This window comes from Protopterus annectens, chromosome 3.part0 (genome assembly GCF_019279795.1).
Source record: "Protopterus annectens isolate FY-2018-M chromosome 3.part0, PAN1.0, whole genome shotgun sequence".
Classification (NCBI taxonomy): Eukaryota; Metazoa; Chordata; order Ceratodontiformes; family Protopteridae; genus Protopterus; species Protopterus annectens.
Genome location: NC_056731.1, coordinates 509,642,619 through 509,668,087, shown reverse-complemented (window position 1 = coordinate 509,668,087; position 25,469 = coordinate 509,642,619). Strand labels below are relative to the sequence as shown.

Genomic DNA, 25,469 nt, shown 5'->3' with positions numbered 1-25,469 from the left:
CGCTTTAAATGTGGAGGCGTGCCAGCCAGTTATAGCATATCATGCCAAGGGTCCACTCAAGTCAATTTACACTGAGACTGGCTGCACTTCAAGTGCCCATTTCATTAGCACTATGGTCAAAGAAGAAAGTTGAAAGATTTTGACCTTTCAAAAATTAGGAACATTTTTAAACATTTTGTCTTATTGCCTAAATACATATGCATAGGAGAAAAAGAGGATTACTTATTTAACCCAAAACTTTTTTTTTACATGTGTTATAGTTCACTTATTAGTACATTTACAATTTGGGATAATTATTATTTTTTATCAGGCCTTCCTCTACTGGACATGAGCCTGTTCATTCCCTCATACTGAGGAGTTACACACCAAATGTGTGGGTGCAAGATCCATTCTGCCGTTCTAGCCGGCATCATACAAGCAGCCATGACAGTGTTTTTGTGCCTTCACCAGTATCTAGAGTATGTTAAAATTTATAATGGTTCTAATCCCACCCCTTGGGAGACAGCAAGCTATACACATTGCACAGAATGAGCTATACACATTATGGCAGAAGGCCGCAGTACATTCTCTCTGAAAGTGTACACTCTCTTACACTCAGCATGAAGACTACCATCAGATGGTGACTTGGTGAGCTGAAAGCCCATCCCCAGCAGGTGAATATTCATCACCACCATGGCCCTCTTCAGTGAAATTGTGGCATTATATGTCCTGCTGTCCCTACCCTTTCCTCAGATGAGTAATCTCATCTTCCTCTGACACTTACATCAAGCACCCAAGTCACCCATCAAACTCAAATAATCAGGCCATAGTCAGGGCTTTATCACACTAAACCACTAGAGCTAACAGCTATATCTTTTTGTACTGCATGTTTTCTTTACTTACTATAAAGCACTCAGAACCTGTGTAGATAACAAAACAGAAGTAAAGCTACCTAGGGATCAAGGAGTAGGAACTACAACAGATGGCAGAATTATGGGGGATGTTCATTTTGCCTTTTCTTTCATTGCTGCACCTTCAAGATTTTCTTCTCTATTTGTGTAACAGCAAACCAGGTGTGATCTTTTGGCAAGACAAGGTGAAGACTCTGACCTAAAAAAGAGAGTCCCTACACATATTTCCCTCACCACTCTCAAATTCAGCTTGTTTTCCTCATGCTTAAATAGGAACCCAAGACAGAATAATGCCAGCTTTTGGTCCAGGCAGATTTGGGTCCCTCTTATATTGTCAAGGAACTTTGTTCATGCTTTTTCTGTCTAGGATACAACACTACATCATAACTCAGATTATTACCATTTTTGCCTGTCCTGAATAGGTGGCAGTCAGTAAATACAGAGCATTTTACTGATCTGACAACTGTCTAAAAATGTTTCTTCTAACCTGTTTCCCCTGATGGAAGTACCTTACTTTATATGCAACAGAACATTGCATTGACTCATATACTTTCCTAAACTGAATTTAAAATAGCCACTAAAACTAAAAATAACAGCAAATATTTCTTTAACTGTGTCAGGAAGTTAAGAACTAACACCCAACAGTGCTCAGAGCTAGTCCACAATAATACTACACTCTTTGATCCAAATAAAATAGCTAATATCCTAAACTAACATATTTAGTGCAAATTGTACTCTACCCACAGTTATAGCTATCCCACAGAGTCTACAATCTCAGTCAACCCCTTTAATTAATATGGAAAAAGTTCTCTCGGCCCTTTCAAAAATGAAAACTACTTCATTGATGGGTCCTGACAGCACACCAAGTTGCCTGAGTATCAGTGCCTAATATGGCCTTTCTGAAGCACTATTTAACCTCTTTAATATAAGCCTCTCCTCTGGTTACATTCCTGAAGCCTGGAAAACCATCATAGTAATGTCATTACACAAGGGTGACTAACTACAGACCCTGATAACTGTAGACCATTGGTTTCACTAGCCTCATATGTAAAGCTATGGAGTGCATTATCTCAGACTTCATTAATCTGAATATAGAAAATCTCCTAACCCTGGACCCACATCATTTTGGCTTTATCAAAGGAAGATCCTGTATCTTTAGCCTCATTAATCTCTTTGAAAAGTAACTGAAGTAGTGGATAGATGTTACATAATGCATATCTAGACCTGGCCAAGGCCTATGATAGTATTCCCCATGCAGGAATTATTAATAGACTTGTAAATCTTAACATAAATCATTATATTTTATGCTGGCTATCTAACTGGTTGTCTGACAGAACCCATGTAGTTGGAGTAGCATGTGCCACTTCTGCAAAAAAATGTCAAGTCCCCCACAATTCTTGATAATATTGTTGCCTATGCAGAATTGTCCATGAAAGTCCTGTACAACAATGTTAATTGCTACATAAAACATAATATCAGTTGCACTTATCTGGAATAAGCATAGGATAAACTCAAAAAACAAGCCACCCTTGTAAAATCGCAACATCATTAGCTTATATAACAAAAAGAAGAAAATCATGGCAAAAATTAGAAAGTGCAATGTCGAGTAGGATAAAAAACTCCCTCATCAATCTAAACAAGCAACTCAGGGAGCTAATTGAGTCTACCAAACCCAAAATTATGGTAAAAATAGCATACCATGCTGAGGACAATTGCAAGGCATTATTCTGCTATGCCTGTAGCTGTAAAGGCGAAATACAGCAACGTGTCAAGCTAATTGTAAATGGAGCCACCTATACCGAGCTGGAAATTGCAGCAAATCAACTGGCCAACAAGTTTAGCTCCTATTTTACCCTCCTCTTTCCCCAGACACTCTCTCAAGAAATACCCTAAACCCTTATTTCCTCAACTTTTCCCATTTTCTCCATGGGGTCAGGGTGTCATGTCACCTGTCACCATCTCTCTCTCTCTCTCTCTATTCAGTGCCACTCTCTTGCCTTCTTTGACAGTCAAGCCTAACTGCCACAGGTCTTCTCTCACACAATCCATCCAGCTCTTTGCTGGATGCCCTCATTTTCTCTTGCCTTCTGTCTGTCCCAAATCTTCTTCACTAGGAAACAGGTCCTCACTGCACTCCCCAAGGCCAAGAATACACTGCAGAGATTGGCCTCAATAATATCCCAGGGTGCCTCCTAAATAGCAAGAAATATGACCTGTCAGGGCCCCTACAATCATTTATTAACCATAGCCTCAAGACAGGTTTTGTGCCAAGCAAATGGAGGAATGTACTGTCAACCCTCTGCACAAAGGCAGACCATCTACAGACCTGGGTAAATGAAGACCCATACGTATGACTAATCTCATATGCAAAGCCATGGGAAGACTTGCTATGGAAATGATAAATAATGACATAGAAAACTTCAGACAGTGGATCTAACCCGTTTGGTTTCATCCAGAGCAGATAATGCCTACTCAACCTAGTGGACTTCTTCAAAAAGGTCACTAAAGAAACGGATGAGGGCAAAACGGCGCATACTGCCTACCCTGACTTGGCCAAAACATTTGACAAAATAGCTCTCTCAGACAATGTAAACAAACTCACAAAACATAGTTTAACCCTATATCACCTGTTGGATAGCTAACTGGCTCAAATATAGGAACCATGAAGTTAGGGCAGGGGAGTATTCCTACATAAAAAGGCCAGTCATTACTGGAATTCCTCAAGGCTCACTGCTGGGGCCATTCCTTTTTGGCATCTACTTCTCAAAAGCCAAGGCCAGTATCAGGGGCCTCTGGCTGACCAAGTTTACAGATTGCAAACTAGGTGCAATCATAGAATCACACAAAGGCACACATACCCTCTAAGAAGGCCTGACACAGACCAATAACTGTTGCCAGAGCCATAGTCTAAAACTCAATGCCAAGAAATACATAATAGTATAATTTGGGAGGACAGCTACCCCTGGAAACTACTACACTGATAAGACATCACTAAGAGTAGAGCTAGTGATCAGGGATTTGGGAACACATGTAGGCAGTAACCTGGTAACCTGGTGTTTGACCATCATGTGTCTACAGTAGTAAGGAAATTATTTTATGATGCACAATTTATAAACAAGGATACAGCATCTAGGTCCAAGGATGTAATTGTTCTACTGTACTTGGTCCCCATAAGACCAATCATTGACCACAGTGCCCACTTCAGTATGTCCCTAACCAGGCCTATACAATCACTGGAGTGTCCACAGATGTTCCTCTCAAAAGGAATACAGGTCATAAACAGTTTGCTATCAATATATTGACATAACATTGCACGCCTATGAACTATTCGAACTACAGATGTTCGAATAGTTCATATGTGTGCCAGCTACGAAATCGAATGTTATATTTGTGAATGTACTGTGCATTCGCTAATATAACATTCAATTATGCACAGGGATCGTGCTACTGTGTGGTACGGGAACTACATCCCTTTCCTCACTGTAGTGCAATCTCAGAGTTAGAATATATAGTTAGGGGGGTGTGGGGGGGCTTGCCCCTCTGCATAAATGGGAAGTTAGGTTCTCTGGTTAGGGAGTTACGGGAAGGTGTGGATTGCTGTTAAGTGCTGAAAATGTCGTGATCGATATTTTCGGCATTAACAGCTAATTTACGACATTAGGAACATTCGGTAATGTCTACTTTCGGCGAAACACTTCGCTAAAGTACCGTTTTGTTTTTTTTTTTTATTTTCGAGACTATGATAGTAAACCATCATAAACATGTCCTATATGGACTGCCTCAGATGCCTATCCCTGTACCTATCCGGTCTCCTACAGACTGCTGAGATGTCATTTATGCCTGGCCTATAAAGCATCCTCTGATCCCACTCTGATGGACCTGTTGCAAATCCACTGAACAAATACATCAGAATTACCCAATCTAGGGACCTAAACCTCATCTGCAACATACATAGGACATGTTGGAGGGACAAGTATCTGTTTCAGAAAGTACCCCTTCTCTGGAATAGGATTTCAATCCATGTGAAACAGTATTTTTCCCTAAGCCAATTTTAGCAAAACTTGGACCAGTGAAGACCAGTGAATGGGGAATCAGAAATTTACTTCTATTCTGGTGCATACATCTTTAGTAGACAGAGGCAGCCTGTAAATGCTTGACCACCCATGCGCAAGCCTACATACACCCTTAATATAACCCAAGGGTATCAAAACTTGTCAGATACATTTGGGAAGCATGGGTAGACTTAAAAAGGCCCCCTGGGGCTGTTATCCTTGTAATTAGCTATGAAATTATGTAGAGCACTGTCATTTTGTAGAACAACATAAGTACTTTCTTCAATATCCGCTCACTATGTTCAAGAAAATTACATAGAAAAAATGAGCACATCAATGGTGGTGGCTAGTTTTATTGTGCTATTTAGGTGCTTGTAGCACAGCAGTTATGCTGTTGGGGTAGTTTAGGTTAAATGTCTCTGAATCACACTGTTAAAGCAATGTGTTCCAGCCCACGTTTGCACTATGGGGCTTATGCCTGCCTGCATGTGCACGAGAGTTGCAGATTGCAAAATGGTGGGGGCAAATCAGGGAACTTGATGGGCTTACAGGGTTCTTGTAATACACCTTATGGTTCATAGGGGTGCTATGGCACTACAAGTCATGGCTATCTATGCTCATTCAAGCTCCTGTATACAGAATGGTATGCATAGGTTCCACATCTTGTGTGATCACCATGTTTGATCTTACTCCCCAGGCACTCATGTCTGTTGTTAGCATTTTGCTCCCAGTGCTGCACTGGATACTGTTGTGCTGCCCAGATACCCATCAATGCAGATCAAATGGACCCTGCAATGTGCATTGATGTGCATCTGTTAACATTTTACTACTGATATCAAATGTGAAGTGTGCTTTTGGAGGGACTAATTTTGGACAGGCTCCCAGAGAGTGCAGCAGGGAGACCAAAATATTCTCTGCTTCCTGCACTGACATCACTGTGACTGCCTGCTGGGAAACACCTATGAGGGCCTCCAACACGAGATGGATGCTGGACACTGTCTTGCCAGGGTACTGAGTCATGTCATAGGAATCACCCATACTGGTCAGCAGTGTCATGATCATTACAGTAACTAGAAGAGGCACCATATTAACTTACAATGTGAGACAGAGATCTATGGTAAATATGAATAATCAATTGCTGCTTATACATATGTTGGCATTCTTCCACATGGTAAGGCATTTTACTTAATCAGACCAAGGATTTTGAGTAGACCTGAAAACAGAAATATGTTTCTAGTATTTTTATATACAGTTAACAAAGACTACAAATATAAAGTGTTCAGTGTTACTGGTGTTATGTCACAAATTGGTATGCATGCATCACTGACATGTTTTCCTTAAAGTAAGATGAAATAGAAATGGAAGAACATAAAATATGAAGGAAGTAATATGGCAGCAGTACACTATGAACAGGCAAAAGCTAGACTAGTAAAATGTAGCATACCATAGATTATTAAAGCTATAAAGTTGTCCGTTTAAAATTGAGGCAACCAAACAAAATTTTAATTTCAATAGATAAAATCTTCCTTATCCTGTACAATGATTTGTTCTCTTGTTTTCTTCTTTCGAACTTTAGGTCCAGCATGCCAGTAAACAGATCACAGCAGACAAGCAGTACAAAGGAATTATTGACTGTGTTGTGAGAATCCCCAAAGAACAGGGCTTCCTTTCATTCTGGAGAGGCAACCTTGCAAATGTGATCCGATATTTTCCCACCCAGGCGCTTAATTTTGCCTTCAAAGACAAATACAAGCAGATATTCCTTGGTGGGGTGAACAAGCACACTCAGTTCTGGCGTTATTTTGCTGGAAACCTGGCATCAGGAGGTGCGGCTGGAGCTACATCCCTCTGCTTTGTGTACCCACTGGACTTTGCCAGAACCCGACTGGCAGCTGATGTGGGCAAAGCTCTCAATGAGAGAGAGTTTACAGGCCTAGGCAACTGCATTGCCAAGATATGGAAATCAGATGGCTTCAGAGGGCTGTACCAGGGGTTCAACGTATCTGTCCAGGGAATCATCATATACAGAGCTGCCTACTTTGGAATCTATGACACAGCTAAAGGTAAGAAGAGATTAAATAGAACACCATATACAGAAAATGCCCAGAATTTATTTTTCTTCTGGGTTAGTTCATTAGGTTTATAATGGAAGCTGTGGTATAATTAAGCAATAACCCACGCCTGGGTGTGGGTAATGCTGGATTTACCCACGGTCGGTGTGGTTTCGTCACGAGGGTGAAGCCCCAGTGGCCAAACAAAGACAACCATGGGTAAATCCAGCATTACCCACACCCAGAAGTGGGTTATTGCTATTATACAATGACATTATTTAAGAAAAAAAACTTAATTTTCTTAAATAATGGCACTGTATAATGCCTCCATGCTGCCCTTCCGCAGCTGTCTAATGTACTGCGAGTACATCAGAGCTGTGGGTGGAAGCAATGGAGAAAGCAAGATCTCTGTTGCTTTTTACAAAGCGCCTCGCTATGTTAAAGGAGTTTAACATAGCGAGACAGCTTTAAAAACAGTAACGGAGAATCTCCGTTGCTTTTTTTAAAGCTGTCTTGCTATGTTAAACCCATTTAACATAGTGAGACAGCTTTAAAAAAAGCAACGGAGAAAGGAAGATCTCCGTTACTTTTTCTAAAGCTGTCTCACTATGTTAAACTCCTTTAACATAGCGAGACAGTTTCTAAAAAGCAATGGAGATCTTGCGTTCTCCGTTGCAGTAAAAAAAATAAATAAATAAAAAGACTTATACTAATGGAAAAAGTCTGGGTGACCGGACCTTTTTCCATTAGTATAAGTCTTTGATCTTCAACGTGCATGCTGACCAATCAGCGTGCACGTTTTGGAATATTAATGGGCTGTTGTTGTATAATACATAGTAATTGTCAAAGTAATTTTTGAAATATATATGCTTGCATTCCATTGAGGTATGCAAATTTGCATGTCACTTGCATAATCAATTTAGAATGGGAAAAAAAGTAAGAATACCATTCATCCTAACTTTACCACATGGTTATAGTGAACATTTACAGAAACACAGTTACTCAGGTAACAAGTTTTAGTGCTATATTTCCACCAGCCCATCCTTATAATGCTTCTAATTTAGCCTTTGCTGATGATTGCAATTGATAGGATTTTCAACAGTGGGTATACCAACAATTATTTTTCCTGGTTCAATGTCTTGAGGCAGGGCTTACCACTAGATGTTTCCTGTCTTGTGACATCAATGAGATTAAGTCAGTCAGTCGTTTCAGCTGTTGTACTTGTATTCTAAAGTGCCAAGTTGGGAAGAGGGGGGGCCACGTACAAATCCACTTCCAAAAAGAAAAAAAGATTACTATTGGGTCAATCTTACATAGCAGAGGGATGTAATGGAGCATATTCAAATATCTTTCATAGGTTCATAGGAGGTTACTAGTCTAATGACCTAGGGCTTCTAACAAGCCTAACCATGTAAAAAAAATATATGTACACTCATTGAACATAGTCAGACAGTTGTTAGCAGAGCAGTTCTATGATCAGCACTGACTAGCCCTGTCCATCCAGCAGTCAAAGCTGCACTTAAATATGGTCATTGAGGAGCTCTGCTTCACATGAAGTGGGAGCTAAGGTAAGCATGGTACTAAATGCCCCTTTAGCAGCAATGTTTGCTCCTTATTAGTGATAGGTATAATTCTAAGAAAGAGACAGATGCTTTTAGGAGGAGACTTTCACTAACAGCTCAGCTGAATGGATGCTGTCTTTATAGCACCAACCATCCCCCTTCCCTATTATTAGCTTAATCATATGCCTAATGTGAAGCATTTTCCAGCGACCCTAATTTCCAGGAGGAACTAATCTTTCAAGAAGAGGTTCAATGTCGGGTACTTGGAGTGTGTGTGTGTGTGTGTGGGGGGGGGGGGGGGGGGGGCAGAGGTGGTGAGAGATCTAAGTAACAGCCTTAGCAGTTCATAATATTTTGGGGTTTTGGAGATGTTGTGCTTCCTAACACACCAATTTAAAACAAGTACAACAGCACAGTGGGGATGTGTAAATATACATATACTCTTTGGTGCCTGCACATCACTTATATAATTGTTTGTTAGTTGGTTGATTTGCATTTATTAAACTTAACAAATTTTAGTGCATCATCTGGAAGAAGAAGCACCACAACCAATCAATCAATAAACAAATAAGTAAAATAAGTACAATTAAATTATAATAAAATAAAATAAAGTATGTAAATAAATAAAATGGGAACAAAAGTAATAGAAAAGCTGTTAAGTATATAGCTTGATAAAATGGCAATTACAGTATGGAACAGCACAATTTGAAATACTAATAAACAAAATGACAGAAAATGTTGATAATTGTATATGAGAGATACTACTTAATTTTTAAGTATACTTTTATGCTAACTAGAATACAAATTCATTTAAAGTATTCAAAACAACAATGAGACAAAGGTCAACAGGATCATACTTCTCAACCTCCTAGCAGAAGAAATCTGAATAAAGCCAAAAAATAGAGAGGGACAAATGACTAAAAATAGGTACAATTTTTAAATATTGCTCTTATAAGCCTAGAAGGTTGATAGAGTAATAGGTTTTGAATTATCATGCACTTGCTAAAGGATACAAGGGCTGAAATTCAAATGTCTGTCACCGTTTAGTTACTCCAGTCCTCAATGATTTGGCAGAAAAACACAAATTTTATGAGGAACAGACATAATCAATTTAGAATGGGAAAAAAGTAAGAATACCATTCATCCTAACTTTACCACATGGTTATAGTGAACATTTACAGAAACACAGTTACTCAGGTAACAAGTTTTAGTGCTATATTTCCACCAGCCCATCCTTATAATGCTTCTAATTTAGCCTTTGCTGATGATTGCAATTGATAGGATTTTCAACAGTGGGTATACCAACAATTATTTTTCCTGGTTCAATGTCTTGAGGCAGGGCTTACCACTAGATGTTTCCTGTCTTGTGACATCAATGAGATTAAGTCAGTCAGTCGTTTCAGCTGTTGTACTTGTATTCTAAAGTGCCAAGTTGGGAAGAAGGGGGGCCACGTACAAATCCACTTCCAAAAAGAAAAAAAGATTACTATTGGGTCAATCTTACATAGCAGAGCGATGTAATGGAGCATATTCAAATATCTTTCATAGGTTCATAGGAGGTTACTAGTCTAATGACCTAGGGCTTCTAACAAGCCGAACCATGTAAAAAAATATATATGTACACTCACTGAACATAGTCAGACAGTTGTTAGCAGAGCAGTTCTATGATCAGCACTGACTAGCCCTGTCCATCCAGCAGTCAAAGCTGCACTTAAATATGGTCATTGAGGAGCTCTGCTTCACATGAAGTGGGAGCTAAGGTAAGCATGGTACTAAATGCCCCTTTAGCAGCAATGTTTGCTCCTTATTAGTGATAGGTATAATTCTAAGAAAGAGACAGATGTTTTTAGGAGGAGACTTTCACTAACAGCTCAGCTGAATGGATGCTGTCTTTATAGCACCAACCATCCCCCTTCCCTGTTATTAGCTTAATCATATGCCTAATGTGAAGCATTTTCCAGCGACCCTAATTTCCAGGAGGAACTAACCTTTCAAGAAGAGGTTCAATGCTGGGTACTTGGAGTGTGTGTGTGTGAGGGGGGGGGGGGCAGAGGTGGTGAGAGATCTAAGTAACAGCCTTAGCAGTTCATAATATTTTGGGGTTTTGGAGATGTTGTGCTTCCTAACACACCAATTTAAAACAAGTACAACAGCACAGTGGGGATGTGTAAATATACATATACTCTTTGGTGCCTGCACATCACTTATATATTTGTTTGTTAGTTGGTTGATTTGCATTTATTAAACGTAACAAATTTTAGTGCATCATCAGGAAGAAGAAGCACCACAACCAATCAATCAATAAACAAATAAATAAAATAAATACAATTAAATTATAATAAAATAAAATAAAGTATGTAAATAAATAAAATGGGAACAAAAGTAATAGAAAAGCTGTTAAGTATATAGCTTGATAAAATGTCAATTACAGCATGGAACAGCACAATTTGAAATACTAATAAACAAAATGACAGAAAATGTTGATAATTGTATATGAGGGATACTACTTAATTTTTAAGTATACTTTTATGCTAACTAGAATACAAATTCATTTAAGGTATTCAAAACAACAATGAGACAAAGGTCAACAGGATCATACCACTCAACCTCCTAGCAGAAGAAATCTGAATAAAGCCAAAAAATAGAGAGGGACAAATGACTAAAAATAGGTACAATTTTTAAATATTGCTCTTATCAGCCTAGAAGGTTGATAGAGTGATAGGTTTTGAATTATCATGCACTTCTAAAGGATACAAGGGCTGAAATTCAAATGTCTGTCACAGTCTAGTTACTCCAGTCCTCAATGATTTGGCAGAAAAACACAAATTTTATGAGGAACAGACTAAAAATATAATGTAAAAATCTGGGCAGCTGAGATGTGTGGTCTTTTCCTTCTTTTCTTGTTTTGAGCCCAATATGTCTGAGCCAGTAGCCCCACACATTACTGGAGTTCAGTTGTATACAGAATGGTATGCATAGGTTCCACATCTTGTGTGATCACCATGTTTGGTCTTACTCCCCAGGCACTCATGTCTGTTGTTAGCATTTTGTCCCAGTGCTGCACTGGATACTGTTGTGCTGCCCAGATACCCATCAATGCAGATCAAATGGACCCTGCAATGTGCATTGATGTGCATCTGTTAACATTTTACTACTGATATCAAATGTGAAGTGTGCTTTTGGAGGGACTAATTTTGGACAGGCTCCCAGAGAGTGCAGCACGGAGACCAAAATATGCTCTGCTTCCTGCACTGACATCACTGTGACTGCCTGCTGGGAAACACCTATGAGGGCCTCCAACACGAAATGGATGCTGGACACTGTCTTGCCAGGGTACTGAGTCATGTCAAAGGAATCACCCATACTGGTCAGCAGTGTCATGATCATTACAGTAACCAGAAGAGGCACCATATTGACTTACAATGTGAGACAGAGATCTATGGTAAATATGAATAATCAATTGCTGCTTATACATATGTAGGCATTCTTCCACATGGTAAGAATAAGCATTTTACTTAATCAGACCAAGGATTTTGAGTAGACCTGAAGACAGAAATATGTTTCTAGTATTTTTATATACAGTTAACAAAGACTACAAATATAAAGTGTTCAGAGTTACTGGTATTATGTCACAAATTGGATACCTTCTGTGCCAGTCAGCTGAATCAGAACAGGACTGATGTGTCTGCACAAGATCCACAATGTAAAAAAGGACAAGAAATCCATTTACTGGCATGTCTGTTAAACATCAATTCAGTGTGAGATCTAAGTAACAGCCTTGACAGTTCATTAAAGGTCATTCACTCTAAAGAGGCAGGAAAAGAAATACGAAATTTAGACAGGTAATTTAACAGGTACATGGCTATGTGGCATATGTAGCATGTATGGGAAGAAGAGTTACGTTAAACCATTTCAACATTCTGTGACTGAATAAAGATGGATGTGCGTCAGGGAAGGGTAAAAGATGGTTACACTTAGTTCCTGAAACCCTGAAACTGCATTATATGGAAGAGGAAGATGTGACAATACAACAGCCAAACAGTTGCAGATAAAAACTATTCACTATAGCAGCCAACAGAAGGAACAAAAGGATAAATGTGTTAAAAAAAAAAAGATGAGAAGTGGAGTATCACAGGGGTCAGGACTGAGCTGTGTTTTCTTCAGTATGATCACAGGTGATAGTGCTTGGTGAGCCACAAAGTTGTAGTCTTTCAGTGTGTGTGATACAAACATGTATAACTAACAGGGGAGTCTCCATGAAGGTAGATAATACACAGAGTAATCAGGGAAGAGATATCAGGGCTCCCCTGGCTCTCTGGTGCAATGGATAGCACATTGAACTTCTAGTAAAATGGTAAAAGGCATTCAAAAGTTGTGGGTTTGAGTCCCACCAGAGTTGGCTTTTGTATCTGGCATGGCTTAGTGGTACATCTCCTTGTCTATGGTGTACAGTGTCCTGGGTTCGAGGCCTGCAGGAGCTGTTTATTTGGGGATGGGAGGTTGGCCTAATGGTTAAGGTGTTTGCCTTACAAACACAAAGTGTTGGGTTTGAATCTCACAAGGGATAATTGGCTAGGCTTAAAATGGCTCAAAAGGGCAGTTAGCCTAGTACTAATCTATGAACCTAATCTAATCTATGAAACAAATATCAATTGGACTTAGTTTCAGAAAGTATGCAGTAATACACATGGGTGAGGGATGAATTATTATAGCTATCAAATAAAGGAAGAAAGGATATTTACATGATAATAAGGTGATTTCCAAGTGAAGGCCAATGTAATGGGAAGGAGATGCTTGACAGAAGAGCTGAGAACTGACTATGCAGCTCTGCCTTATATTGCTCACTTAGGGTCGAGTACATTTCTCCATATAATACTTGTCACTGGCAGATTGACCTCAGTTTGAATACAGCCCAGAAAATAAACTAGTTACTAAGATCGTACGTGACTGGGAGTTGGCAAGATGGTCTCAGAGGGAACTGTGTCCATGAGTTGTTCTTCTCTTCTCTACAGATATCAGCTGTTATCTCACTCCAAACTCCCTAATAACATGTTTAAACTTTTTCTGCACTCTTAATCACACAGGCAGTGCATGCATTCCACTAAGTTGGTAAATTTATTTAGTTACTTATTTATTTGATTCAATTTTTATGATGCAGGGTTAAGCTGGTCATACTGTACTGTAACGTGGGAGTGGTATCCACATTCAAGAAGTGACCCTGATGTTTTCAGCCCTTCATGTCTGTTTGGTGCTTATTGTGTACCCATGAACTTACAGGACATTTGTGCATCTTGCTGACAATTAGAAGGTGGACACTAATGATAACTAAAACCAAGAGGGCTGCTACTATAATTGAGGTGAAGAAGAACAAGCACTTGGACACTCTTCACTTATCCCTCATCTTTCCATACAATACGAATAACAAAAAGAAAATGTCCTCTAATCATTTAGACAAGGATCGTAGGAGAGGTATACACAGGGAGGCAGAGGAAAGTCTACCGACTAATAATGAGAGTTTTTGCAGCTTAGGACTTCACGCCACTAGCATGGCTCAAACTATAACACTGAATTCAGGGGACCTCCTCACCATTTATTTTATGTTTTGTTTGTTTGTATGTTTTGCTGACCAGGTTAGTCCCACTAGACAACTATAGCCTATTTTCAAGGGAGTCTCATGGTGGCATTCATACTAACTTTGAGGAATTTGGCCAAGGTACCAGGAAAGTTTCCCTACTCTTTACAATAAGTGTCATGGGTTCTTTTACATCCCCCTATGTTTCTGACAGCTTGAGCAGGTAGAACCTAGGTGTAATATCTCATCTATAGGATAGTGCACTCAAGAGTGTAACAACCCTTGCCTTCTACTGCACTACAGTGTCAGTACTGGAAGATGACTCTAACTCTCTATGGGAATGCAATACCTTACAGCAACTTGCTTCTCCAGGAGTGGCTGTATTAAAGAAAGTGCAAGCACCTTTATATACCTGAGTGTACAACATGCAAATGAGTATTAATGCCTTAAGAAATTCACTACCAAAATGTGAAACACAATGATCAGAATATGACAACAGGGTTTTCCTGTATGGGGCTGACAAGGTACATACATCTCTTCATGCTCCTGCACAGTGTTACCCCCCCTCCCCCAGGTCACTTTACTAACTTTATGTTAGTGCAGCTGATGCCTTCCATGTTTTGTTGGCATCTAAGAAATAAAACATAATTTCCTTGGCATAATTAGGATTTGAAAATATCAGCTAAACTGCAAGAGGATGCCAGAAATGAGCAACGCAATATGGAGGTGAAAGTTCAGATGCTAATATGGAGTAAATCAGACTCAAAGTGCCATATCCATATACTTTGGCATGAAAAGGATCTAATTATAAAATATAAAATGTCTCATACATGTAATAAAACTGCAATAATTTATTTCAGAACCATACACCTGGTATAGTTCCCCAATTTGGCTCCAGCCACAACTTTAAAAAAAAGTCACATCAAAAAGTTGAAAACCAAGGAAAAAAACATTAAAAAGTTAGCAAACCAAGTGTTACATATGTAACAAGAAGTTTTACAGTTTAAATCCATCCCACACCCAAATCACTTTACCCAGGCCATAGACACAGTATCAACAGTCATTCTGAATGTTGATAATTCCCTAGTACACCATTGACATCTACTGACCGTGGTCCCTAACACCTTGCATCCAGGGTAGCCACTCCCTTCATTCTACCTGATCTACACCTCTAATTTATTTGGTCAGGCCTTAAGGAGTATGCAGTCTGATTCATCAGCTTATCACAAAGCACACATTTGTCTGTAAATAATATGTTGATTCATTTCCCTTGTGGTTTGTACTGTATGCAGTAAAATAGGGTGACTGGCTGGAAGTCAGCAATTTCTTGATGAGGAACTCTAATGATATATGATTAGTATCTAGGTGATGTTACACCTGCATTAACCTTTCCCTTCCCCAAGGTTTCTGCTTACTCATGACATAACCCTTCCTATATTACACTACTAATGTTTTTGACTGACATTAGAATGGTTTGTGTTTCCTCACCAAAAGGGAAAAAAACAGTGGTCCTACTTATAGTGTTAGATTGTGATATGAATAGAAAATATTACGACATTTCTCAGGAGTGCTGATGCTAATTGGAACAATAATGGCATCGGTTCTTTAATAAATTGCTACATGCTCTAGGGACCTAAACCTTGTCACCACAATAAACAGAATGTGCTGGAGGCGAGGGATAGATTCCTGTCCCAGAGACTTCCTATACTCTGGAACAAACTACCTATCTATATCAATCAAAGCTCCTCATTAGCACTCTTCAAGAAAAGTCTTGATGATTGGATGGGAAATAGTAGCCGTTTTGGCTAGGCTTGTATAGGCCCTAGGGCTGATAGCCTAGTACCTACCTATGAAGCTATGAGCCTATTAATGCTATTTAGTGTATGCCTATATCAGCCTAGGGCCACGTTAGACATAAACTGGACCAGTGAAGGCAATAATGTTTTAGTGGCTGAGCAGGATATGGCACCTTAACAAGTGGTCTCCATGACATGCAAAATAGTTCTTAACTCACATTGTGCTTCTGTTTGTTACATTAAAGGAAAGGGTAGCTTGTCTAATAAATGCCCTGATAGATACTCTTTCTCTAAATATCATATAAGCCAATACCGTCAATGTGACGGCTATAAATATTTGGAATATCCTTAAAGGAAGCAACTGTATAAGGTAGGGAACATAGCAGGTAATACAGGATCTGGAGCTCTTCCATCACATGACTTATGTGTATTATAGATCCCTATTCATTAATTGTTCACAACTTTGGTGTTGGTAACTTAAGTGAGCTGTGAAGCACTGTGACATCATTAATATTAAACTAAACTCACCATATGCAATCAATATTAATATCTCATTAACTGAGCCCAAGTCATTTTGGAGTCAAATATAAATCAAATCTACATTCATTTATTTGGACTAATCATAATGTGATAAGATCAAAACTGAGTAGTTGCAATAAGTTTAAATTTGACTTACTAGTGAAAGCATTCATTATTAAGAAAGTATCTTCCTGAGGTTTGGTATTTTTCTAATAACTCCATTTACTGAATTCCAAATAAGATAGTTCAAATATATTAGTAAATTAATTTCTACTTGGTACATGGAGGCCCACAAGTGTATGTCTGAAAAACCTTTCTGACTCAAAATCCCAAACATTCACCACTTCTACTATGTTTCAACACTGGTTCAACATTTTCTTTTTTTATTCTCTTGTCATTTCAAGCATTCCACATAAAATATTCCACTCTGTAGTTTGTTGCTCAGACCAGTAGTTAGAGCTATGACATTATCCGAATAGCATTACCTTTTCTTAAGAAAACTACAAGTCACATGTACCTTCAGCAAACTTGTTCGACTTATCACACCTCTGATACTAGATGTTCATAATCTTGTGAAGAAGTTAGGACTCTTCAAAGAGTCTATGTTGTTCTAGCCTCTTGAGAACCATACAAACACTACAACAAACTGTAAGCCACTAAAACCTTTAACATTTTCCTATAATAAAAATAAACTTTTTATAATATAGTAATAGACAATAAATTTGTTTCATTAACAGGCCAAGCTCACTTCAGGAAACTTAACACTTCACAGCTGACTTTAATCAGAACTAAGATACAAACCTCTTTCCACTTACTGAGATAAACAGCAGTAAAACTGATTTGATTTCTTAATGGTCAAGTTGTCTTACAAAAGCAATCTTTCTTTTTTATATATATATATATATATATATATATATATATATATATATATATATATATATATATATATATATATATATATATATATATATATATAATTAAAGCTTCAGTTCTCATACTATCTCTGTATTACATACCTGAAATGATCAGACTTCTGTATTAAGAGACAAATCGGTCCTGACTGGGAACTGATGTAGTCCAATGTCTGCAGTGTTTTGCCATTTTATAATTCATTCATCAGCAATTTATGCTGCTTGATAATGTCTACTAGACTCCTCATGGGCTACAAATCATGGGTAAAACTGACTTGCCCATCTGCAACATCTATGATGACAGCTCTGTAGCTGATGGATTTCGTACATTCAGGTCTTACACATCTGTGCAATCCATTCTGGTTGCTTCTATTTCAAAAATTATCAATGTTTTAAAAAGTTTGAATGTCAAGTTGTGAACAGTATAACAACATTCTAAGCATTCCTGCACGAAGTGCCTCAGCAGTAAGACATGCATTAATAGGCCTTTTTTCTGTTTGGATGAATTTTTTTATTGCCAAACACTGGACTAAGAGAGAAGATATATCACTCCAAAAACGGCAGTCTTTTAGAAAAAGGTTCCTTGTCATCTTGGAAACGTTCACCAATATTTGTTCAACTCAGCAAGAAGTTTTCACAACTGTAGTCTAACCTTATTGTGGTCTACTGATTTAACCACTGAAGCACATAAAGGCTGCTTCCTAATCTTCTTTATTTAAGGCACGATACAGTTAGAAACATATCTCCTCGTGTTACTACCGTCTTCCCCTGTGCCAGGGATGGATGTTGAATAATCTCATTTTAAAATGGGTATCAATTGACAGGAACTTTTTAAGGAAAGATTAGTTTTTCCCGGTTTGTTGCCCTTTATTGTAGTCAAGTATTCTGTTAACTTTATTGGCAGTGCTACGTACTATCACACTGACTGTTTTGTATCTGTTCCTTTGTTGGGCTATTATTATTATTTTATCCTGCTTTGCGTTATCTTTTTTATATAAAATGTATAAATAAACTACAATTCTTAAAAATAAGATCAAGCATGACTTGCATGAAAAATAGGTTCATAGGTTGGTACTAGGCTATCGGCCCTAGGGCCTATACAAGCCTAGCCATAACAATTCCCTGGCTATTTCTTCCCACACTATTTATAGGTTCATAGGTTGGTACTGGGCTATCTAAACAGCTTCTGCAAGGCTCGAACCATGATATGGGAATGACTTGAGGAGATGTGTGTACTTTCTACAACAGAGAAAAGCAACAAGACTTTGACTGTGGCTTGTATGTAGCCGATTGTGGGAGAAGAAAAGTTGGCAATATATACCGAAAGAAGACAAATGCAAGTATATGGAATTGTGCCACAAGACCAGGATATTTTAATGGGGTGTGATTATGGTTTTAATATAAACGATGGCATTGAAACTCAGAATAGTTTATCTTTAGAAATGTCAGCAAGATGATAATGAATGATGTAAGGAGTTTCAGGTATTGATGAGATAACAACCCGACTATTACAAACCTTGATAACTATTATCGGTGACAAATTAATGAAGCAATTTTTAACAGGTACTTTGTTACATGGACTAAGAGGAATGGCACTTCTTAACTATCTGGAGTTTAGCAAGTTCTTTAATTCCATTCTACACAGAAGACTGAATAAGTTGAAGAAACCTGTGAAAGGGCTAATTCTTAAAAATAAATAAATAAATAATGGTCATGTCAGGAGGCAAATAACTGCCAGCACAGAATTTAACACAGGGAATGGAAAATGACCCAAAGTGTGATGGATGGTTGTTTTTGCAGCTAGTTTTGTTTAATATGTTCACTTTGCATAGTAAGAAGTATTTGAAAGGGTCATTTGTCAACATGGTGATACAGTGGTTAATATCGCTCCATTACAGCTCCAGTGGTACAAAGGTCAGTCCTAACCTCTGCCCACTGTCTGCATGTTTTTTTAAATGTAATCTGGTTTCCTCTTACTCCTAATATATCCTGGCTGATAAGCTGTTCTAAACTGCCTCTCTCTCTGTTTATGTATGTGTGTGTGTATGTGTGTGTGTAGTTTACCATCAAAATATTGAAGGCAAAATAATTTCCTATCAAAAGAACAAACTAAAATGCCAAAAACAAAAACAAAGTTTAGCCTAAATGTTGAACAGCAGAAACATGACAAAAGACATTCGACATACCTGACTTCCGGTTTTGAAAGTCCGTATGTCCTTTTACATTTTAGCACCCCCCACACCCCCTACAAATTATATATACCAACTCTGAGATCGCACTGCAGTAAGGAAAAGGATAAATTCCCCGATCCTCACTGTAAACCTATATATATATATACGTATGCGTATATATATATATATATATATATATATATATATATATATAATATGTACATATGCGTGTATATATATATATATATATATATATATATATATATATATATGTATATAGTTGCAGGTCAAACCAGTGAATGGTTTTTAAGCTGTAAATAATATGAGCAAATGTTCTTTCTATAAAGATTTTGCCAGTGGCCTTTTATATAAGATACAGCAAGGTCAGGGAACGTGCCATGACCCTGCTGTTCTGCGATCTTGGAGTTGGTATATATAGTTAGAAAGAGGGGGGGGACAGAAGGATTTACCCTCTGCAAAAAAAATTGTTTTATTTTTTGTTGTTTTCAATCATTTTAGATTCAATCTAAAATAATTGTTCTTTCTTTGTTTACTCTTATGAGGATTGCATACGGTTTACAGCAGCTAATAAATCATGGTGCTTATGTATACGTGCAAAGATATTACATTTACCCTGGACCTAGTTGCCCATTTCATGGAGGAAAAGGATAAGAGAAATCATTTCGCTTAATTAACAAATAAATAGCTTAATTTTTTAAATCTCTATTTTTTTGTGGATGGTACTAAATTTTGCAACAGAGTGGCCATTCATGGAGTTGTTATGAAGACACAGGGAAAACTGGTGGAATAGTTTACATTTCAACACAGAAAACTCATACTTATGGTCACAAAGCAGTCATATATGGAATTTTAAAGACAACAAGACAACACATGTAGACTATAGAGCCAGCATGATTACAGCAAGGTGAGCACAGAGACATTCAAAATGGGTTGCAGCAACTGTGCTGCAGGAACTTATGCTGAAAATATGAAATACAAGGTCATTTATTATAAAAGTAATACATCTATGCAGTTCAGTTTTCAGTTGGTTAGTGATTCCTACATACTGTTGTCTGGTACTGAAGGCCACGTATACCACCTAATGTGGCTCTGTGCGTATACATGTATGTTAAATATTTTGCATGTTCTACTGCATCTCATTTATCCTTTCATCCAAACTTAACAATGGCCATGTTATGTACAATATTTGATTTCAATGTGCCATCTCTTTCACTGTCATGTTCAGTATTTGGCTGCTGTGCAGTACCTTGTAAATATTCTGTCCCATGTGCTTTGTTTTGCCCTTTAACTCTTACTTGTCTGATTAATATATTGATACGCCTGTCTTGTAACCTGTGTCATAGATGAAAAGGATCCTCAGATCAGCCCTCCTACCTGGTGACTGTATGATTTTGGAGCATGTTATTTATTTAGCCATTTGCTAACTGAGTGAGTCAAACACCCTTGGCAGCCATGACCTAGGCCATAAAATGGACTTTAAACTATAGCAGTGTGAATGTTAATGGAGTCAAATACAGAGGATAATGCAAGTATAAAATGGCAGCACAGGCAGATGCAGCAATGCAAGCAGTACTCCGCTAACAGTAAACATACATAGACTATAAAATTTCTGCTGAAGAAAATGAAATAATATTAAAACAGGTGCAAACTATACTAACACAGAGTCAATAAGTCAATGCATAGGCCACTGAAGAAGTTAGGTAAACAGAGTAAAAGTAGAGAGTAATAGGAAGGGCAGCTAGATGGGGCGTTGAGTTAAACTACATTGTGGAATGATAACAAAATAATTAAGAAGAACTTTCAAAACATCTGAAGACTACAGAGGTTCCAGTTATCTAATTATACAAAATTACAGATTCCTGGGGCAAGTTTGGAGAAGGCTGATTTAGTGGTATTTAGATGAAAGTGTTTTGTGCAGACTAATATATTCAGGGTTGTGAGTTTTAAGAGGCAAATTAGTAAGTTGATTTGATAACAATATCATAGACTAGAGAAGGCAGAAATCATGGTTATTAATATTGTGCACATCTATTAAGAAAGAGGCATGTCTGGGTACAATGTTAGAAAAAGAAAGAGGTTTTCATATGATAAATTAACGATCCCCAAAAATAAAGTTGGCTTAGACCTGCCAAACTTTGAGACATACTACTTAATTATAAACACCAATAGAATTTTACGAATTGCTGAATATAACCCAATAGATAAAACTTGGTACCCACACTGGCTAAGAATATTCCATAACCATATCAAAAGCCTGGATATCAACCCCAAAGCATTACCATTTTTAAACACCAATTTAATGAAATCCTGTAATTTAATAGAACCCTTTAAATACTCCATTGCACTAACACAAAAACTATTTAAATCATTAAACCTTATACAAGCTATGATGACATTACAACCCTTACATAAAAACCCTAATCTTAAAATAAATAATCAGACTTTAAATCTAAATTGCTTCCCTCGACTAATAAACACAACCATACAAGACATATATCCATACTTAAATTGCTCTGTTCAAGAATTAAGGAACCAATTGAACCTTCCCAAATCATATTTACTTATCCTGAGACAGATTAAAGAGTTATGTACTAGTTATCTCCATGACACTATCATTAATAATGAAGACATAGTAACCTGTAAATTACTTTGGAAGACTCTCCTCCTAACTAAATAATTTACCTCATGTACTTATAAAATGATCAAAGACATTAAATTCCAGAAACATATACTCATCTCTGACTACTGGAGGAAAAACCTTCCATCCATTGATAATCATAAATTGAATCAAGCAATTAACCTAACAATAAAATCTATATCCCTTCAAAAACTAGCTTTTACTCAACTTATGATCTATAATAATGCATATTTCACACCTACTATTTTACATAAATTTAACCCCAAAAAAATCTCCACTCTGCCCACACTATAAAGATAAATCTGCTGACTTACTCCACATTTTCTGGAGCTGTAAATGTGTATTCAAACTCTGGAACTCCCTTAAACTTCAGCTACAAAAGACGTGCTATCAGACATCCACACTCACCTGGGAATTTACGATATTACACATCCTCCCAAATAATATCTCCAAAAACCAAGCAATTACCTTGATTAATATTTTCCTCTTCATGAAACTTTATATAGCTACCAACTGGCTCAACTCAACCAATAACTCTTGGGAGAACTTTAGATTGATGGCGATTAAACATCTATTAGCCCATAAAATAATAATTAACAAAAGGGACCAAAATATTAAATCTTGCAAACTATGGGAACATATTTTTAATATCATACTTGTATAAACTACCACAAATGACCCTACTTCATCATAACTAAGAATTTTCACAATGTTTTACATCCCTAATTTACATAAATGTCTATTTCTCTTTAAGACTTTATTTATATTAACCCTACCAAAACTATCTCTTTTGCTATGTTGAATTTTGGAAGCATCTATGTACATAATGTAGATAAGATTGTTTGATTCATTAACCTCTTTTTGTATTAATCTTAATGTATAACAATTGTTTAATGCTCATATGTTTTTGTTTTTATATGTTACATCTCAGTTACTGTTCTGTTATGTTGTAAAAATAAATAAATATTATTGAAAAAAAAGAGAGGTAAGCAATAACATTTACATTGGTCAGATACATTTATAAAACAATGCATTCTAAATGCTATTTGCAGTAGGTTAGTATTGTGGAGATGACCTAAGGCCAACAGCAGAAGTACATATCCCAAATTAGGCATGAGTATGTATTTAACGATAGATCTGAGACATTTGGCTAGTGAATTTGTAAGTGAATTTCCACTGAGACAGAAGCTTCTTGATTGTGACTCCTACCTGACTGGAAAGACTGAGTTAGAATTAGTAGAATTCCTAGGTATCTATAGGAATCGTCAGAACATTTGGAGTGGTTCTAAGGGGCATGGGGTTGTAATGGTCACATGTTTACAACCCTTTGAAAGGGTAACAAAATCATTTTGTTTTGTTAGCATTAGCAGTAAGGTAACATACATTAAACCTGAGAAAGAGGCTAGTAAATTTCTTTTGCAGACAGTTTTGATGGTCCCATGTATTATAACCTTCCTTGAGTAAAGGAATGTCGTCAACATATAGTATAGTTTTCAATATCACCTAGTTGCCTAGAGAAGTAAATACTCACTTCTTTGTCTTTTTTCTAGGTATGATGCCAGATCCCAAAAAGGTTCATATTGTTGTGAGCTGGATGATTGCACAGACAGTGACAGCAGTAGCAGGACTTGTGTCTTATCCTTTTGATACAGTCCGACGTCGTATGATGATGCAATCAGGTCGCAAAGGAGGTACACTTTTTATCTTAATTAACGATTAGACATTTTAAGTCCTGGCTAATACACACTTTTGCCAAATGACAATAACCTAGAATAACTGTTGCATGCAGTCTTAATAACCCTATACTTATTTTGAAGAAAAACTAGACAAATGCAGTGGTAGAACAGTTATCGTATACGTGCATAACAGTCGATCTTCTTAGTGATTCATTTCGATTTAATTTTTCAAGTATATGCCATTATTGAGTTCTACTACCCCCCACACATTTAAATATAGGGTTTCAGGATCAAGCACTTATGAAGAACTATCATTTCAATAGTATTTCCCTTTTTTTTTTTTTTTAATTCACTTCTCAGCTTTGGTGTCATATCTGTAGAGTAAATGTATTGCTTTTGTAAGGATTTGCCACAGCAGGAGAAAAAAGACTGGAAGGTGGTCACATTTCTAACACAGAAGTACAGTAATGTAACTTCTGGTAATATACTGTTGTATGAAGTGGTGTTTAAGTTCTATGATGCATATAGCTGGTCCTACAAGTAAAAATGATTTGCAATGAATTATTTTTTTCTCAAATGCATGCTACTTGTTTACTTTCTATATACAGCAGCTATTCCTGCACTATGTAATATACCCCAAATTTACTTTCTATATACAACAGCTATTCCTGCACTATGTAATATACCCCGAATTAATATTATTTCTCATGTGATACTGGTCAATGGAGATTTCTAGAAGCATTTTGTGTATCACTTATGCAAGAGCAAATTCAAGAAGTCTCACATTTCTCTGTCTTTACTTCTACAGCTGATATCATGTACAAAGGAACAATTGACTGCTGGAGGAAGATTGCAAAGGATGAAGGTGGCAAAGCTTTCTTCAAGGGTGCCTGGTCCAATGTAATCAGAGGTGCCGGAGGAGCATTTGTATTGGTTCTATATGATGAGATCAAGAAAGTTGTTTAAATTCAATAAAAGTACTCTGTCAGTATGTCTCCTTAGTCAGAGAAGCTACACCTGTTCATCAAGGAGAAACATTCATCTTGGAGGTGGTCTAATAGGTTTTGCAACCAAGTTATAAAAACAATGTCAAGGGACTATACAAAGGAGTCAGTATCAAGACATAGACTGAACTCATTGTAATCCTTTGTTTTAGTTGCAGAAGAGTTTAAATGCATTATTTGTACATATTTTCCTACACATTCTTTCAAATGTCAGATGTTTCACCAATACTATACATGAACATTGTTAAAACTCAGTCTGGTTGGCTCATGAACCAGATAGCTGAATACGTTTTCATAATATGAATTAATAAAGATTACTTTGTCACATTTATTGTATGTAGCATACATTAAGATAAATAATTTAACTTGGATGTAGAATGCACACTCATAGTGTACTATGTATACACACACTCTAGTCTCTGTCTCTGCCTCTGTCTCTCTCTCTCTGACACAGATACACATACACGCGCATAGTCTGTCTCTCTATCTCTCTCTCTCTCTCTCGCTGTAGATATGTAGATATATATATATATAGATATATATATATATATATTCTCAGTGTATATATATATATATATATATATATATATATATATATATATATAT

The 25,469-nt window shown here is 37.2% G+C and overlaps 1 protein-coding gene across 1 annotated transcript in view; it reads left to right on the top strand.

Annotated features, from left to right (window-relative positions):
* LOC122796451 (ADP/ATP translocase 1-like) overlaps positions 1-25,194 on the top strand; it is a 31,766-nt gene extending 6,572 nt beyond the window's left edge. The window contains exons 2-4 of the mRNA XM_044064927.1: positions 6,519-7,005; positions 23,734-23,874; positions 24,668-25,194. Coding sequence (XP_043920862.1) covers positions 6,519-7,005; positions 23,734-23,874; positions 24,668-24,825 — 786 coding nt within the window. The 3' untranslated portion in view covers positions 24,826-25,194. The remainder of the gene's footprint in view (positions 1-6,518; positions 7,006-23,733; positions 23,875-24,667) is intronic.
* Positions 25,195-25,469: the final 275 nt, after the last annotated feature.